Source organism: Musa acuminata, chromosome BXJ3-7, assembly GCF_036884655.1.
Source record: "Musa acuminata AAA Group cultivar baxijiao chromosome BXJ3-7, Cavendish_Baxijiao_AAA, whole genome shotgun sequence".
Taxonomy (NCBI): domain Eukaryota; kingdom Viridiplantae; phylum Streptophyta; class Magnoliopsida; order Zingiberales; family Musaceae; genus Musa; species Musa acuminata.
Window position 1 is genome coordinate 8,712,547 of NC_088355.1, and position 16,599 is coordinate 8,729,145.

The 16,599-nt window shown below is 38.7% G+C and overlaps 2 protein-coding genes and 1 long non-coding RNA gene across 4 annotated transcripts; 2 read left to right on the top strand and 1 right to left on the bottom strand.

Annotated features, from left to right (window-relative positions):
* Window positions 1-39: 39 nt before the first annotated feature.
* LOC108953375 (uncharacterized) lies at window positions 40-2,988 on the top strand. 2 transcript variants are annotated; one of them, XR_001979040.2, is made up of 4 exons: window positions 40-417; window positions 1,684-2,206; window positions 2,300-2,411; window positions 2,526-2,988. It is a non-coding gene; the product is annotated as an uncharacterized LOC108953375 (long non-coding RNA). The 2 variants fall into 2 exon arrangements; XR_001979039.2 differs by having other exon boundaries at window positions 2,529-2,988.
* A 5,175-nt stretch (window positions 2,989-8,163) lies between these two features.
* On the top strand, window positions 8,164-9,863 carry LOC135642549 (patatin-like protein 2). Its single transcript, XM_065158790.1, has 6 exons — window positions 8,164-8,265; window positions 8,370-8,551; window positions 8,683-8,863; window positions 8,945-9,106; window positions 9,173-9,475; window positions 9,561-9,863. The coding sequence occupies exons 2-6, from the start codon at window positions 8,451-8,453 to the stop codon at window positions 9,795-9,797; spliced, it is 984 nt and encodes a 327-aa protein (XP_065014862.1). The 5' UTR covers window positions 8,164-8,265; window positions 8,370-8,450; the 3' UTR covers window positions 9,798-9,863.
* A 329-nt stretch (window positions 9,864-10,192) lies between these two features.
* On the bottom strand, window positions 10,193-16,015 carry LOC103991437 (transcription initiation factor IIB). The gene is made up of 7 exons (XM_009410899.3): window positions 15,312-16,015; window positions 14,202-14,226; window positions 11,878-12,007; window positions 11,667-11,797; window positions 11,403-11,491; window positions 10,743-10,819; window positions 10,193-10,655 (listed from the first exon to the last, which is right to left on the bottom strand). Exons 1-7 carry the CDS (start codon window positions 15,662-15,664, stop codon window positions 10,522-10,524), a joined length of 939 nt encoding a protein of 312 aa, XP_009409174.1. The 5' UTR covers window positions 15,665-16,015; the 3' UTR covers window positions 10,193-10,521.
* Between the last annotated feature and the right edge of the window lie 584 nt (window positions 16,016-16,599).

Sequence of the window (16,599 nt, forward strand, 5' to 3'; positions counted from 1 at the left end):
CCTTTTCTGTATATGATCGGTACGGGATCAAATGTCATAAAGGCAATGACTGCGTCGCACCGCTGACCATGTTGCATCATCGTCATCGATGCTTGCCTTTGGCTACAGAACGGGAAAGGCGATGTACTCGAGCCTCCTCCGACGGCCATGTAACGGCAGACAAATGCTCCTGCTCACTTTTCCAGCAGCGAAACTCCTTCTTGGCTCGCTCCTCCTCGCCCTGGCGGCGCTACCCGGCTGGAGACCGCGGCTTCCGCGTCTGCTCGCAGAACAAACGTACGTGTGGCGAAGCCGGAGACCAAGCGCCCGACCGCTCTTTGGGCACACGCATCCGCGCGATACGTCGGCGAGGCTGTAGGCCGTTTGCGAGGTTGCCGCCTTCTTGAGGTGCGGCCGCTGCAAGGCCGTACGCTATCTGTAAGAAATCGGGGATTCACTTCCATCGCAACTTCTTCTTCTTTGGTTTCACTGACCTCATCTCGATTTTTGTTTTCTCTTTTTGGTAGCTTTTGATTCTTGATGTTTAACCAATGCATATATAATTGCTTCTCCTTAGCCTAAACCGGTTTGGGCATTGAGAGGGAATGTTCAAGCTTATAAATATATCGAGTATTTTTCCATCAGCTTAAGCTTTTTTGTGGTTACCTAAATCAAATCTTTATCATTCTAATTTGGTAAAAGTTGTTGCTTATGCTAGTTTACTGTTTGAAACTGATGCTTACTGAAATCTAATTAGGCACTGTAGTCACTGTAGATAATTTCTAGGAGAAACTGTGTGCTCGCGGCATGTATATCTCTTTGTATTCAAGTAGGTGAGATCCTGAAAAGGGTTTAAAAGGATTTATGAAGAAGGGCTGAATGCGCAAGTTCTCTTCCTTTTTCAAGATAAGATTACATAATTTCTAACAGAGATGAATTATATAAAGATTCATTGGCAGCATTTATTGGAATGAGACTTTAAAATGTTCTTGTGAAAAGTATAAACACCATCAAGACCAGTTCGATGGAAGCACCTACAATTTGGTACACTGGGGGTTGATGTCACCTGTGGGACTTGTCGCCGAGGCAATCATCATGTACTTAGTCATTTGATTGAGATACAGGAGCCGCAGCTTTGTTTGTTACATTTTTCAAAAAGCTTCTATGCTAAATTGATATGTGTAGGTCCTTCCTGAGTGCTCATAAGTCTATTTATAACATTAACTGAGTATTTCCTTTTTATTTACAGTCTTGGATATCCCAAACATTGTCACAAGTTGATTTAACAGGTTTTCCATCATCTTCATTTACACGAAACAATACTCATGTCTGCTATGAAGCATAGTGTAATGATTTCTTGAATATTGCAGCTATGAGAAATGTCACATTATTCATTGGAGATTAGTCCATGAAGTGGACCATGCCCCATTAAGTCTGTCCGACTTGAATGTCTTTTTGTGTATCCTTATGATTTGTTTGTTAATAGTTTATAATTCAGAAATGCATTACGTCTTTAGGAATTCTAGTAGTCTTTTTATGGTTTTGAAAGTCTTATCCAGTGATTGCTGCAACCACTTCAAGGACGATAAACTTATAGTAGTAAAGATGTGTAGAGAAGTTGTATCTTATATTTGGGTAAAGAAATAGAAATAATGTACATAAACATGTCTTCATGAATATTAAGTGCCCATTTTTTTCACAAAGGTGGAAACACAAGGTGAAAGCTTTCGGTAGGATCCATGGATCTTGACTTCAGCATGTGTTTTGGTTATCTGAAAGTCATGGACGTGACATTACCAGAAATCAAATCAAATAAGCGACGGTCAGTTTTCACTATCCTACAAATTACTTGAGAACTCTCTCCATATAAGTTCATCTTTTTCAAATTTAAAGCTTTCCAAAAGTCAGTTTCCGAGTTCCAGCCAAATCCGGTGAACCACGCACCAACTTGGGCCACTTACGCCATAATTGACACAAATATAAATGATTGTTTATCGGCTTTGGACTTTTTTGCCTCTTATGCTTTCTTATTTTAATGTACTGTTAAATCTGGAGTTACGTAATCACCGTAAATTCCCTTTTTGGGAACTATGGGAATATATTGGCTGGTGCATTATAACCCCTCCTTTGGGAACTATGTCATCTTGTAGGAATTACAACTTTTTTGTTCTTACGTGTTGTCTAGTCATCAACAACCATACCAGAAAGGAGAGTGCAATCCAAATTGGTGAGTTTTTCAACATTGTGTATCTGCTGCTTGTGTCTGCCAGTTACCAATTTCTTCCCTTGTCACTGACCTTTGACAAGTTTGATGTATCAGGCTCATCAAGCTGCGTTCTTCCATGGCTCTAGTTACATTCAAAACAAAGGCAGAGAGACTATACAAGAATCTGGATAAGATGGAGGCTTCTTTGTCTGCTAACATATCTGAGGTTTGGAGCCTAATTCTAGTGCACCAAATTTATACCTTTTCCCAACTCATCATTCTCCTTTCCTTCACTTGGTGAACTTGAATTTTCTTCCATCTCTTTTGTGTTTGTTTCCAGCAGCAGGGACAGTACTAATTTACAGTTCCTAAGTTGCTGTTCATTCTAAGCCATCTCTGGAGGCAGTTTGATGCTGCAAGAACCTACACAAGGCTGACTGAAGACGTGAAGCCTGTGAAGCTTCTGGCTATAAGGGCAAAGCTAACACAACAGCTGATAGGGATGCCCTTTCTTCCGAGGTGCCCTTCTCTTTTTCTTATGTCAACATTTTTGGTAACTCCCAACAATCCGTGGGCATATCCTGAGTTAGTGCCTATGTGGTTGTGCTCTCAAGCTCAGAGATCAACATGTTGGCTGAAAGCCTCCACACCCTGATTACTTGCATGGACTAGGAAACTGAAACTGATGACTGGAAAAATACAATGGATCTCATATATATACATGATCGAGGGGGCATTTATTTATAGTGGATATATGGTTTCTTTTCCTGTGGGTGTTAGAGAGCATTATTGATCAATGGTTGTTTGAGGCTGCTGGTTCTTTGTGCCTTTTTAACTCAAATAAAGATCATATTGTGTGACAGGAGTCATGTGCAGAAGGTTGCTTTAGTGCTGCTGTTGTTGCAAAAGTTAGGGTTTAGCAGAGGCAATTGGCTTGGATGATTAATTAATCATGTTAGTAGGCACATCTAATACAGTTTATAAGCAAATGTGATTTAACTTAATTTAATCTCATCACTTCCAAATCGAAAAAACACTACCAAGAATCAAGCTGGTTTCAGTCTTAGGTATGCCAGTTGGCCTCCCAAATACCATGAGTTCATATATAAAGTATTATATCATGACCAACTTATCCAAATTATTTGTATGGATAATCTTTCTGACTGGTAGATTTCTTTTGAAATGAGCTTCTAAAATGTTCTCAACGGATCCATGCCTCGAGTTGACATATGGAACACAGCTAAGATTGCATTCATAAACATCTGGAATTGTGGATTAAAGTTTTCTGAGCTCAATCTGAATTGAGACAACCTATACACTTAATTATATTAGCTATTCGATCTAAGATTATTAGCAATAATCGAGGATTTGTTTTGCATCTATCTCAATTTAATCTTGATATATGAATTCATTGTCTAACTCTAAGGGTGTCAAATCATACAAAACTAGAGGTATTCTCGATAAATGTTCCAAAGATTCGAACATAGATTAGAGAAATATTCAAGTGTTTGAAAAATGTATATGGAAAGCCTTTTTATAATATGCTTTAGGTCGACTCAGTTGTGTGTCATCGAAATGTGCTTTAGGCTTATTCGACTTCATGTCATTGAATTGTGCTTTAGGTCGATGCATTATCGAAATGCACTTTAAGCCAATTCAATTATGTATCATCGAAGTGCTCTTTCGATTGATTGAGCTACGTGCCATCGAAGTCGGGTTGTTGGCCAGCTTAGAGTTGTTCTATCAATTGGTTCGACGAGTGGTTCAACCCGATGCCCTCGTGCAAACGCATCGCTTCCTCATTTGCACGTGTGAGTCATTTTTGCCATAAACTCTAAGGGGCACATTATTTTCGTGGTTCATCAAATCTAGTCAGATTTAATTTATACGATCTCACAATAATAACCTAACATTGAGCCCACGTGGCTTCTTCCTAAGCACTCACGTGCAGATTTGCTGAACCAGTGGGGATTCAAAAGATCATGGAGATTTTCAAAATATCACCCTAAGGTTATATGCCTCAAGGTCGATACCCAAGACTCAGACTCTAACTTAACCTTTTTCATAAACATGGATCTCCATGTTAATGTTTTTTGAGTTATTGACATGTCATGATGAGGGGGAAGGAAGCAAAATACCTATCGCCTAACTACCTTAACTCATCAAGAAAGAAGAAGCTCTGATGTAGGAGAAAAGGCACGATCAACCCTCGATAGAGAGTCTAGAGGCTTCTTCTACATCACCATTCAACAATTGGCACCATCCACTAAGTCTCACTTGCACAAGCATTCGATAGGGCCATCGCCTCCGTCGCCAATAATGAAAGGCCGATGACATACTCTCCTTGTCAATCATGTCAAGTCCTCCCGGACTAGGGGACCTACTCTATCTATTCCATCGAGCGATTGACTTTCCACTATGAGATGGAGGCTTCTTAGTCAAAGGCAGGAGAGGGGTTCTTTGGCCTAGATTGTGTTGTCGTGGCTATAAGTTGAGTTTGGGAGGACTTAGCATGTCTGGAGGAGGAGGGCATATCATCAACCCTTTGATGTTGGCTCGAAAATATTGACAAAGATGACAACCTTTCCAGACACTTATCCGGATAAAAATATACTTGACACATTAATAATATGCAATTAACATTCCAACACTACGTGATCAATACCATAATATCACATGGACAACATCTCGATGCTATATGGCCAAGTCGATTAGGCCCGAGAGAAACACATAATTACTTTCCATAATCGACATTGATCATGGGAGTAATAGTCATGAGAACCTTCTATAAAAAGGCTCCTTAAGTGTGTTTCCCAAACACATTTAAATATTGCTCTCAACCTACATATAAATCCTCTAAACTCTAAATTAGCTTAAGTGTCAAAGGGGCATTTGTTAATAATGCCACCAATATAATTTTGTATGATTCAACACCCTCAAAGTTAGGCAAATAAGTCATAGTCCGATATTGAACTAAGACACATGCCAATGAAGGTCTCCTTTCGCTCCGAATTAGAATTCATCTTGGATTATCAAAACTAATTTAATAATTACAAAATCAACACTTTGTAAAATAAGTTTTTTTTACATATTTTTATTTTGAATATGCTAAAATTATTTGAAAACTCAAACTTTACAAGTCTTTTTCCGTTGCAATAATTCGAAATTGACTTAACCATCAAAAATATCTTACAAGATGCACCTTCAAATATACTTTTTTTGTAAGAGCAAAGATACAAAATATTAATTTTTTCTATCTTCTAACTAAAGTAAAATATGAGCTACAAATGTTTTCTAACTGAAATAACATATGCATATTTTCTCTCCTAATTAGTCAAATTTATTTTCCTCTCATAAAGTAAGAACACTCAAAAAAATAACCCATGTCGAATCAATTTTATCACGTCAAATTGATTATCAAAATTGATCACATCAAATTAGCACTAAAATGAGTGCATCTCAAGAAAATGTCATACAAAAATCGAACCTAAAAACCCTATTAAGAACCTGCCCTCTTAAAAGATCCTTTTTGTGTATATTGTATTTTCTTAAGACAAAAAAAAAAAATTGAAGAACTCAATCCACCCAGCATCCCTCTTATATGTGATACATCCATCCAAAATTTTGTTTATTCGCAATGTATTCATCTAGACATAAGCATCACTACACCTCACATACTTAAAACATTTCTTTTACGTGTAATTTGATGCAATGCAACCAAATTGTTCAATATAACCATATCATCCCTCTTATAAAAGATGTATCAATCATGCCCATTATGGCTAAAATATCTTTTTTATATGTGATACATCTTCTTATGAGATATGTATAAACATATTTCACATGCATAAAACCTGTCTTTTACGTGTGATACATGATAAGAAAAGAATATTTAATATATTTAATATATCCAAACATGATACTTTCATTTTAGTTAAAGAAAAAACATATGAAGTATTCTTACATGTCTTAGTGTCTCTCTTGTAAGTGATTTATTCACAAAAAGAAAAAATTATTTAAAATATATGATACACGTAAATCATCCCTTTGGTACATGATACATCCACCCTAGGAAAAAAAAAAAAATCAAAGCATCTAAGGTGGTCGTCGTGGCCAAAGCATCCCCCATTTTCTCATGCCTCCACTCAAACCCAAAAAGATATATGATATATTATTTAATTTATTTTTGTACAAACAATAAGTGTTGATATTCCAAAATCAATGTTATGCTATAAGATAGAGAATCTCTTACCTCCGAAGAAGAATGAGAGTATAGATAATATACGTGTTATTTTTAATTAATTAGAATTTGAGATATAGTATTTGTGTATCAATTTACATCCCCAAGATGATGAAGTAATAATCGGATATGTTACATCAGCATGGTATAAAAAAGAATATTTTCTTATTAAATTGCTTAATATTAAGTAACAATCACAATCACAATCACAATCACAAAACCAACACTAGATAAAGCAAATCATTTTAGGTGTATTTTCATTTTAAACTAACAAATTTATAATACTCGACTTCTTATTGGATCTTTTTAGGTTATAACAAATTGAATTAACTTAACTAGTCAAAGGGACTTTGCCAAAGGCACCCTCAACACAATCTTTTGTAGGAGTAGATCCAAGTGAGATAATATGAGATATGAATTAAAGACATTCTCAAATTCAAGGTATAAGATATCAATATTGTTTACCCTTCGATCAAAGCAAAATACAGGATATAAGATATGAGATATAGATATTTTTATCCGTAAGTAAAATTCTTCTTTCATTTTTCTTTTTCTTTCTTCCAGACATGACAATACTCATAAAAGAAACCAAGTCAGAATCAATTTCCTAATGTCATGACAATCAAAATTGACCAAATCAGTCCCTAATAGACTGGTGAGGGTTTTAGTTCTTTGTTCATTATGCTTTCTTACGTGACTACTTCATTGTATTCTTTTATCTGATCTAACGATCATGAGCTAGCTAATCACCCCATCTTTGTCTCAATAAGAGTACCGATCACTACCATCTTTCCCAACGACGATTCTTCAGTTTCCTACTTCAATTTGTTATACTCATCAAACATTGGTCGTTTGATTAGCAATCATGGAAGCAAAACATTGATAGCTCCCCCCCATTTGTATCAACCGTTTATAAGATAGTCAACTCCCCACAGCAAAGTATATTCTTACTCATTCATGTTCTAGTTTTAGAAGGTGTAGCGTGCCATCACTTCTACAATTGCAAATCATCAAAAAATACCCAACAGTCTATCATAATTCTTTCTGTGGATTACATGTATTTATAAGCTTAAGCTTGTAATCTCATGTTTCTGATATATGCATCAGAGTGGAGTTGGCTATATGCAACAAAGTGGTAGCTTACAGTCAGGAAACTAATGCAACAAGTTACACATTTCCGTAGGTGTGTTATGTCGGATAAGTGCAAGTTGGAAGAATGCCAACAGATGCATCTGTCGATCCACCAATCATGAAAGATTGCCCAGACTCGGGGAATCGTAGATATCTTTTGGGGCATCAGCACCGCATTGGAGCTTATGAAAGTATTATATGTCGAGAGTAAAGCAATCTTGCTTGAGCATTCGTTGAGTAAATCGATAAGCTAATATTCTTAGCTCTCCTTTTAACGTCAAAATGATAGTGTGGAATGCAACTACGTCAAATGTTGTCCGGAGGCAGGCATGACGTGCTGCTCTTCATCCTTTTTTTTGTATGGTGACCTCCGGGGCACAAGTTGTCCTCGCTTATTTTCTATTTAGGGTTGGCTATATATGCCATAACAAAGCACAAGAACTGGTATGGCTGAACAAGATCCAGGAAGGCTTTCTTTGATCTTTCCTTCTTTTCGTATATAGATCTCTTCTGTAGAAGGATGTCACAAGACTCTCAAACCCCCTCCCGGACGATGGCCGAAGATCCAACTGCAGACACCACTGATGGCATCGATTCGAACCCTGCACCTGCTCCGGGGAAGCTGGTCACAGTTCTAAGCATAGATGGAGGAGGTGTGCGCGGGCTTATCCCCGCAACCATCCTCGCCTTCCTCGAATCCAAGCTCCAAGTACCGTTCTCTGGGTCTTCATCCACACTCCTCCAACGTGGTAATGCTTCCTTGCGATGCTCGTACGTCTTGGTTGACTTGGTGGCGGGTGTGATTTATCTCAGGAACTCGACGGACCGGACGTAAGAATCGCAGACTATTTTGATGTGATTGCTGGAACGAGCACCGGAGGCCTCGTTACTACGATGCTTACAGCACCCAATAACGACGGCCGGCCGCTCTTTGCTGCAAAGGATATCATTCAGTTTTTTCTGGATAATAGCCCCAAGTTTTTCCCGCAAAAGAAGTGAGCTTCGTGTAGTTATATACGTAGATAGATTTATGATGGACTCAAATCATCGTTGGAAGTTCCAAAGACACAGATCGGATATGGTGATCCTTCAAACTAAGCAGTCGTCCATGATTCACCTCATGCAGAGCTGGTATCGTGTGGAACTTGTTTGACGCAGCCACTGGACCCAAGTACGACGGCAAGTATCTGCACTCCAAGATTCAAGAACTGCTCGGTGACACGAAGCTTAGCCAAACCCTAACCAACATAGTCATTCCCACTTTCGACATCAAGCTTCTGCAGCCCATCGTCTTCTCGACCTTTGAGGTACGCATCCTTCTTCTCTCACCGGTCGAATGGATCGTTTCTTGTACGTTCTCCCGATTCATGAACGAATGGTGACTGCAGACGAAGTACACACCGTTGAAGGACGCTCTCCTGTCGGACATTTGCATCGGTACGTCTGCAGCACCAACTTATCTTCCTGGTCATTACTTCCAGACGGAAGACCATCAAGGGGGCACTCGGGAGTTCAACCTCGTCGACGGTGGTGTGGCTGCAAACAACCCGGTAAGACTTAAGAATCTCCATGACATGATTCTAGGGTGGATGGAGCTAATGCAGAACGATGGACAGACTTTAACTGCGATGAGCCAAGTAACGAAGGAGATCTTGATGGAGAATGCGGACTTCTTTCCGATCAAGCCGGCGGACTCCGGCAAGTTCCTCGTCATCTCTCTGGGGACTGGTTCTAACAAGCAAGAGGGGAAATTTAGCGCGCAAGAGAGCGCCAAGTGGGGCTTGCTCGAGTGGCTGTACAACAAGGGAAGCACTCCTATCATCGACATCTTCTTTCAGGCGAGTGCAGACATGGTGGACATCCACGTACCTGTTCTCTTTCGAGCACTCCACTCCGAGGAGCATTACCTACGCATACAGGTAACGGGTTCTTGCTTGCAGAAGAAAGGTCGATAGCTTCTACCCCTCGTTTCCGTAGTAGTGAATCGGTGGTCAGTTCGAGCAGGATGATACTCTGGTCGGCGACGCCGCGTCGGTGGACATCTCGACGAGGGAGAACTTGGAGAAGCTGGTGGAGATGGGCAACGAGCTGCTTAAGAAGCCAGCGTCGAGGGCGAACTTAGAGAATGGAACGTTCGAGCCATGTGAAGCAGAGGAAACGAACGAAGAAGCCTTCTCTCGTTTCGCCCGGAGGCTCTCCAGTGAAAGAAAGCTGAGGAACTCTTTCAAGTTACTGAGATGAGATCAGAAATATTAGATCATGATGTGGTATGTGAAATATTAGGCTAAATTTGTTGTTGGACAGCAATAAGCCTTTGGATAAGATATCTTATTCAAGAATCAACATATCATAGCAGATCAATCCAGCTTATATGATGTTTGGAAAGTCATAGTCAGGATCTTAATAATATAAGAATTTAAGAGAGTAAACTGAAGTTTATCAGTTCAAAAAAAGGCTCCAAACTGAAGTTTAGAGATTGCTTGTTCTAATTGGGAAGAAAACATGATCAACATTTGGTCATCTTAAATTGTGCTTGCAAAACAACTTAAATTGTGTTCTTATTCAATCTATGATAAGATAACACACAGTTGTTTCCTTTTTGGGAAAAGATATAAGCATCTGAGAGAGATTGCAAGTGAAAATTAAGACAGGCCAATTTTCTTCATTTAAGAACCGAAAGCCTTTGCTTACTGCCTCTCTAAATGATTCACTAAACATCTAATGCTTTTCCATTTAATTTGACCCACAAGTTCATCTTAAAAGAGAAAAATGCACCTGTGAAAGTCAATTTGGCAGGCAAGAATTAAATTCTTATACACCTATTAGCAAAATATTATGCTTAATGCAGCATTCCTCTCGGCAGAAAATCTAAAAATTTCAAATTCCTTGCGTCTGAATAATTTGCAGTTGCAAAGATTCTTTAGGTCTTCTGCGATAAAGATGATAGCATCGATCACAGAACAAGTTACGGACTGCAAAGGTTCTTTAGATCCTCCTCCTTGGCGAAAAAGGTAGGAATGATCCTCGAAGCATAAGGATAAAGATCTTTATAGGAGTTCTTTATGGTGCCTTCTGCCACACCAGTTGCAAGGGATATATCTGCAGAAAAATGTTGATGTTAAAGAATAAATACATTAATGTTAAAGAATAATAATGGTGACAGAATTGATAATGAGACTGAAGAACCTTTGAGGGGCTTCTTGTCATCAGACAACTGGGTTATCATGTAAATAACAGCTGCTGCAATTGAGATGGGACTCCTCCTGCAATTGAACAAGGTCATCAAGCTTTCAAAGAGAAGAATCATATGAACAATGTTGATATGTTCCGATGGCTGATTGATTTATCACAAAATGAAACAAAAGTTGCATGAATATGGAATAAGCTTATGACCTGACTGTTTTCTCCTAGCAACATGTACTGAGAACTGTAAACTGCTTTATAAAATTTAAGTACTGTTCCCTGAGGATTAAAAGCTTTCAAGACAATATAGTCTCTGTATTAGGTGTGAAATCAGCAAGTTAGCAAGCTGTGGTAGCACCGACAATGAGGCCTCTGTTGGGACTGGCATCATCGGTCATACTAAATCTCAAACTCTTCGAGCACAATCAGTTGGCCATGCACAATCTTTGAAAAACATAGGATTGCTTGATTTGGTACCAGTTTGAACTCAAGGCTAAAACCACAACCTTAAATGAAAAGTCTATAAGACTAAAAGGCAGTATCCTATTTATGTCAAAATATTCTAAAAATGAAACGTCTTATGTCAGGTTCTTCTGTCTGAGAAAGCAAAATTCTAAAATGCAGTTGCCTATCAGCTTTAACAAGCTATTTCAAGTGTAATACCGAATATCAAGTTCCTCTGATTTTTGAACTGCTTCTTGAGCCGCTTTAACTGCTTGGTTAGTCATGCCAAGATGTGAACAGAACCGCCTCTGCAAGGACCACAGCAGAAAGTTATGATAAATGATAAGTATAAATATTAAACATCTAAAAACACACAAGCGAAAAAGGAAAGGAAAAAAAAATTAGGAATCAAGAATAAAAAAACAAGATTATTCAATTTTACATGGCAAAAGAAAGTACTTGGCAGAATTTGCTCAAACTAACCAAGAAATCTCCTGCATGAATTGTACCCATCTCCATAGATTGCCCCATCTCAACTTCAAGCTGTTTGACAATGAATTCTTTGGCCCGACCTATTTCCTTCTTTGTAGCACCATTGGCAACAGAACAAATCTCTAATTAAATGGAAAATACATGTTAGTGATACCCACTAGAGAAGAAAACCAGAATACACAGAGAATTAGAAATAAGTAACCTTTTACAGTACGAGGCTTGTCCTCCTGCCGACAAGCAATGTATAGACAAGCAGCCAAAATTGCATCTTGATTTCGTCCTCTAACAGACTTCAGATCTTCAACTTTCTTATATATCTCATTGGCTCGATCCTAAGCAAGGAGATAGAAGACTATTACATAGGAATAAGAATTTTTCTAAATATTCTTGATTCTACATGTTTAGCTTACTCAGATATTATTGTCAGCAACTATTCAGAATTAAAGAGGTCATTAGAATATTAACAGATGGTACTCAGATAAAATTGATTTCCACTAAATTGTCAACGATAAAACAGGTGGCATATAAGTTCTAATAAGTTATCCATATGATGAAGAATAGACTTAATAAATTCACAGAAATAGAGTTGGATTTCCTGGTGCAGGGTGATATTATGACAAACAGGATCCAAACGAGCAAACAAATGATGTATGATGTAACCAAAGATCTACGAGTTGAATCACGATGTCAGTGCACATAACTAAGGAAAAAAGATCATGGTTTTTGGCTCTCGGATACTGCTAAAAAATGGCTGATGTTGGTACTACAACAGCACTGATTCCCATGTTAGGAGACAATAAGAGGTCAGCTTAGAGTCAGGGTTTTGACATACAAGAACATGTTTAGACTGAAAAGCAAAATCTGTTGCTTCAGAATCATAAATTATGACAGAATTACATAAATGTCCTGAAATATGACTTTTTTGTTATGATTTTCATATGTTGCTATTGTCAGCAGCATGAATTTCTGGTTGGGTGGGTGGCCAATGTAATAGAGACAATGAAAGAAAGAACTTAGAGAAAGTGATGAGAGAGATAGAGAGAGTGTGTGTGTGATATCTTCTTGAAAGTTAGCAGATAGAGAACTTGAGAAGAATTTTGTTCTAGGATCACAAGACAACTCTGGCATGTCCTGAAGAAATTACATCATCAAAAGACCAATCGGAATTATCAAGGGTTTAAATTCCGGTATGCAGGTTTCTATAATTGATTGAAAAGGCATGGTATCAGTATATTGCAAGTTACACTAACCTGTATAGCCAATATTACCCAAAAAAAGATATTAAATATTGATCAGGAGCAACCTATATGGTCTACTACTACCCCTTGGTTAGACTGATAAATATTGTTCAATACATACCAGTCCAACTGATATTTCATTTCTTGAGTAGATATTTCGAGCTAGTAGCAAAGAGAATAGACATACAAAAAAGATCATCATAACGTTGTCCAAGTCATATTCCTCATTTGAACAAGATTGTTTCCTTTCTAAAATTCTGTGGTTCCCATAAAGTGATACTTATTTCCATATCAGACTCTTATGCATGCTGACCTGCCATATAGAAGTCTTCATCTACACAAGTACCATATTAATTACCACCATGTACGTACATCTAAGATCAAATAACTGAATGTTTGAGTTTACAATCTTCAATCCCCTACAGCACCTTTGCAATGCCATTCAACTCATAAGTAGATAAATTGCAACTATTGTGATTTGTGAAATCATAAAAATCAGTAAAAGGACTTTGAATACTTAAGTCTTCAAGAAAAACAGCTGCGCCTCGTCAATTTTTGAAGCCTAGCAGTCCCAGCTCCCAAGCAAGGTGTTGACAGAGGAAGCAAAAATATAACACCAAAATAATTATGCAGTATCACTTTCAAAGTGGCCCAATGATGAAAAGCTATGAACATCTTGACCATATCAATATTACTAAGGTGTTGAATGGAACCAATGTAGTCATCTAGCATCTAAGCGCACAATGATTGAATATTGTTGTAAATTATAAAAATATTTTATGTTAATAGAAACAAAGAAAATATAGAAAAAACATTTTCATGAAAAGTAGAATAAAATAGTTACTTGAGACTAAAACTCTTTGGACTGAAGAATGACAAAACCATCATCTGCATAAAGCATCTTGACTTGCATTCCTCGTAAATGAGTCTAAAAGCCAACGAAGCTTTATGTTTCATTCAATCTAATTTATCTATTGTCATGAAGATCTGCATTATTGTGCCTTTCCAACCAAACAAATAAATGATAGACAAAGAGATAACATGGTGCAGATAGAACTTAAAGAAACAATCAATGAAAAAGGATTCAGACACAGAGAAACTTTGACCCATCTCATCCTCATTCCTTACCAAACTCATGGAAAGTTAGTATACAGAAAACTTCAAGCATACTGCTAGTTTATCATGAGCCATAAGCTTATCCAGTAAGATGCATGATTTCATGGTCTACCTCTATGAAAAGAATTAGAGGTAAAACAGGTTTGGAACAATGTCAAGGGAGACCTTGTACCTTGATAGTCGCAACAAGACCCAACCTGGAAAACAAAAACCACCAGATCAGAACTTGTGTAATATCTGAATATATAGTAAATCGAAAGAAGTGTCAATGTTATTCTAAACACTGAACTTTCTAACCTGACCCAAATCTCTTAAAATTTTAACTAAAAAAAGGAATGTCCATAAATGTCATTTATGTTCTTAAAAATGTTTCCAACCACATAGATATTACATCAAGAAGCCATTTCATTATGCTAAGGTAGACACATGAGAGAAAAAAAGAAATGGTTCCCAAAGTTACATAAATATATTCAAATTAAAAATGTACATCAAAAGATCAGATCTGACAATAGAAACATTGTGGTTGTTAAAGCAATGGAGAACTCCCTATATCCTACACTATTAACTCTCCAGTCTACTTAACAAGAGTTGTTACTATATTACGATTTCACTCTTTAGTTAAATCAGTTATTTGTCAGAGATGGCATGGAGAGTTAACCCAACCACAATTTTCCCTTGGTCTTCCTTCCTCTTAATTCCTTCACATACAAAATGTTATTTTCTAGATTAGCACAATGGCGGTACAGATATAACGATCAAAGAAGAACCAAGATGGAAGAATCAAATGTCACTATAAAGTTGTCCCAATTTGTCCTCTCTTCCATTAAATTCATAGCATACAGAGATTGAAACGTATCTAGAGATCCAATTTTATCTTTCTGTAACAGACCAAATCTAATGGTGCCAACCAAATCTAATGACTCTAGAAAAAGAAGAAATTTCCTTATTAAAAAATTTGCAGGAGACCTTCTAATACAGGCAACAACGGACTCTTTAACAATTCGGGATATGGAAGATCCTTCCTAATCCATGAATCTGCAACCAGATTTTCTATTTAGACAAGAGCCACGTCTAATGATTCTACAAGTCAAAGATCTTTCGTCATCCAATAACACGCTAGGTTTGCCATCGAAGGAAATCCCAAAATTCATACTCGTTCAAGGGTCAGAGTCCATCCTTAAAGGCGTCTCTTCACGCCAGATTCATACGGAAACGGTGACCTTTAGCTAAAAAGATCGGCATAGTAGTCGGTAGCGAAAAGCGAGAACGGAAGAAGGCGAACCTGTCGGCCATGGTGGCGATGGTCTTGAAGGCGAGGATGAGGGATCGGTCGGGGTTGGATCCACGGTTCTGCCATCGGCCGAGGGAGGAGGATAGGAAATCGCCCTGGGCGCCGTTGGGCTTGGAGATGACGGTGGAGAGGCCGCCGTCGGCAAGGAGGGGGTTGGTGGGCCCGCCGACTCGGACAGGGTCATTGTCGCCGGACTCGTTAGCGAAGGTCCGCCACTCGGAGGTCTCGTCGACGGAGTGCGACTCCAGCACCAGCCCGCACTCGGAGCACACCGTGTCCCCCGCCGAGTGGTCGAGCACCACCTCCGTCCCCCGCTTGCAGTCCGGGCAGTACGCGTCCCCCATCGAGATCGCCCTCCCCGCTTCCTTCTCTCTCCCGATCGACTTCGATCCCCTTCTCCTCCTCGCCCGCTTCTCCTTCTCTCCTGCCTCCTATTTCTCTCGGGAGCGCGAGATCGGCTCAAACCAAGAAGAACAACAGAAAGAGAGAAGGGGGGGGGGGGGAGGGGAATGTGGGAAACGACCACATATCATATATATTACTCGGAGCAAATGGAATTGGGGGTTGAGATTAGGTGAGACGCCAACGCACGATTCACACGCATGCATCGAGAGGCGTTGATTACTCGGTCATAGCGACGCTTCGCTGATGCATGTAACTCTCGTGGTGGTAATCGGCAGCGGTTTTGGGATTGGGCCAATGAATTCGATTGCGTTCGATAAAAGCTTGACGCTGCACTTATTATATTTCGCATGTGGTGGTTACCATTCGAAGCAGCTTCGAGTCGATTGAATCCGATTTGGTAAGCTTCAATTTGACCCCTTTGATAGAGTCAATTTTGTCAGGCCGACCAACTTGACATACTGTATGTGTAACCAATCCCACCCGGTTTGCTTTTTCCATGGCCACAGGAGAGGGGCTCACTCGAGTGATCCCAACATTCCAAGGTTATGTAATGAATATTTCTCTATTCTCTTTCCATTAATTTCTAGCTCGTATCAATGCCGTGATTAATGAACGTTCCAAGTGGGAGTAAGCATTAAATGCACAAGAAAGATAACGTGAAACCCTTATTAATAATAATAATAATAATAATCCACCTTTGTGGTTCTTAAAATATAACTGTTTAATGAAAAGGAATTTTAGATATAGCACGTCGTTACGACCAAATCTTTTTGTTCCATGGTTTTGTGTCCCTAAAAAAGGCAGATCGATATGCTTAGTCAGCCAAAAGATGAGACTGCTAAAACTCATAACTCTATGGCAGATAGCACAGTTG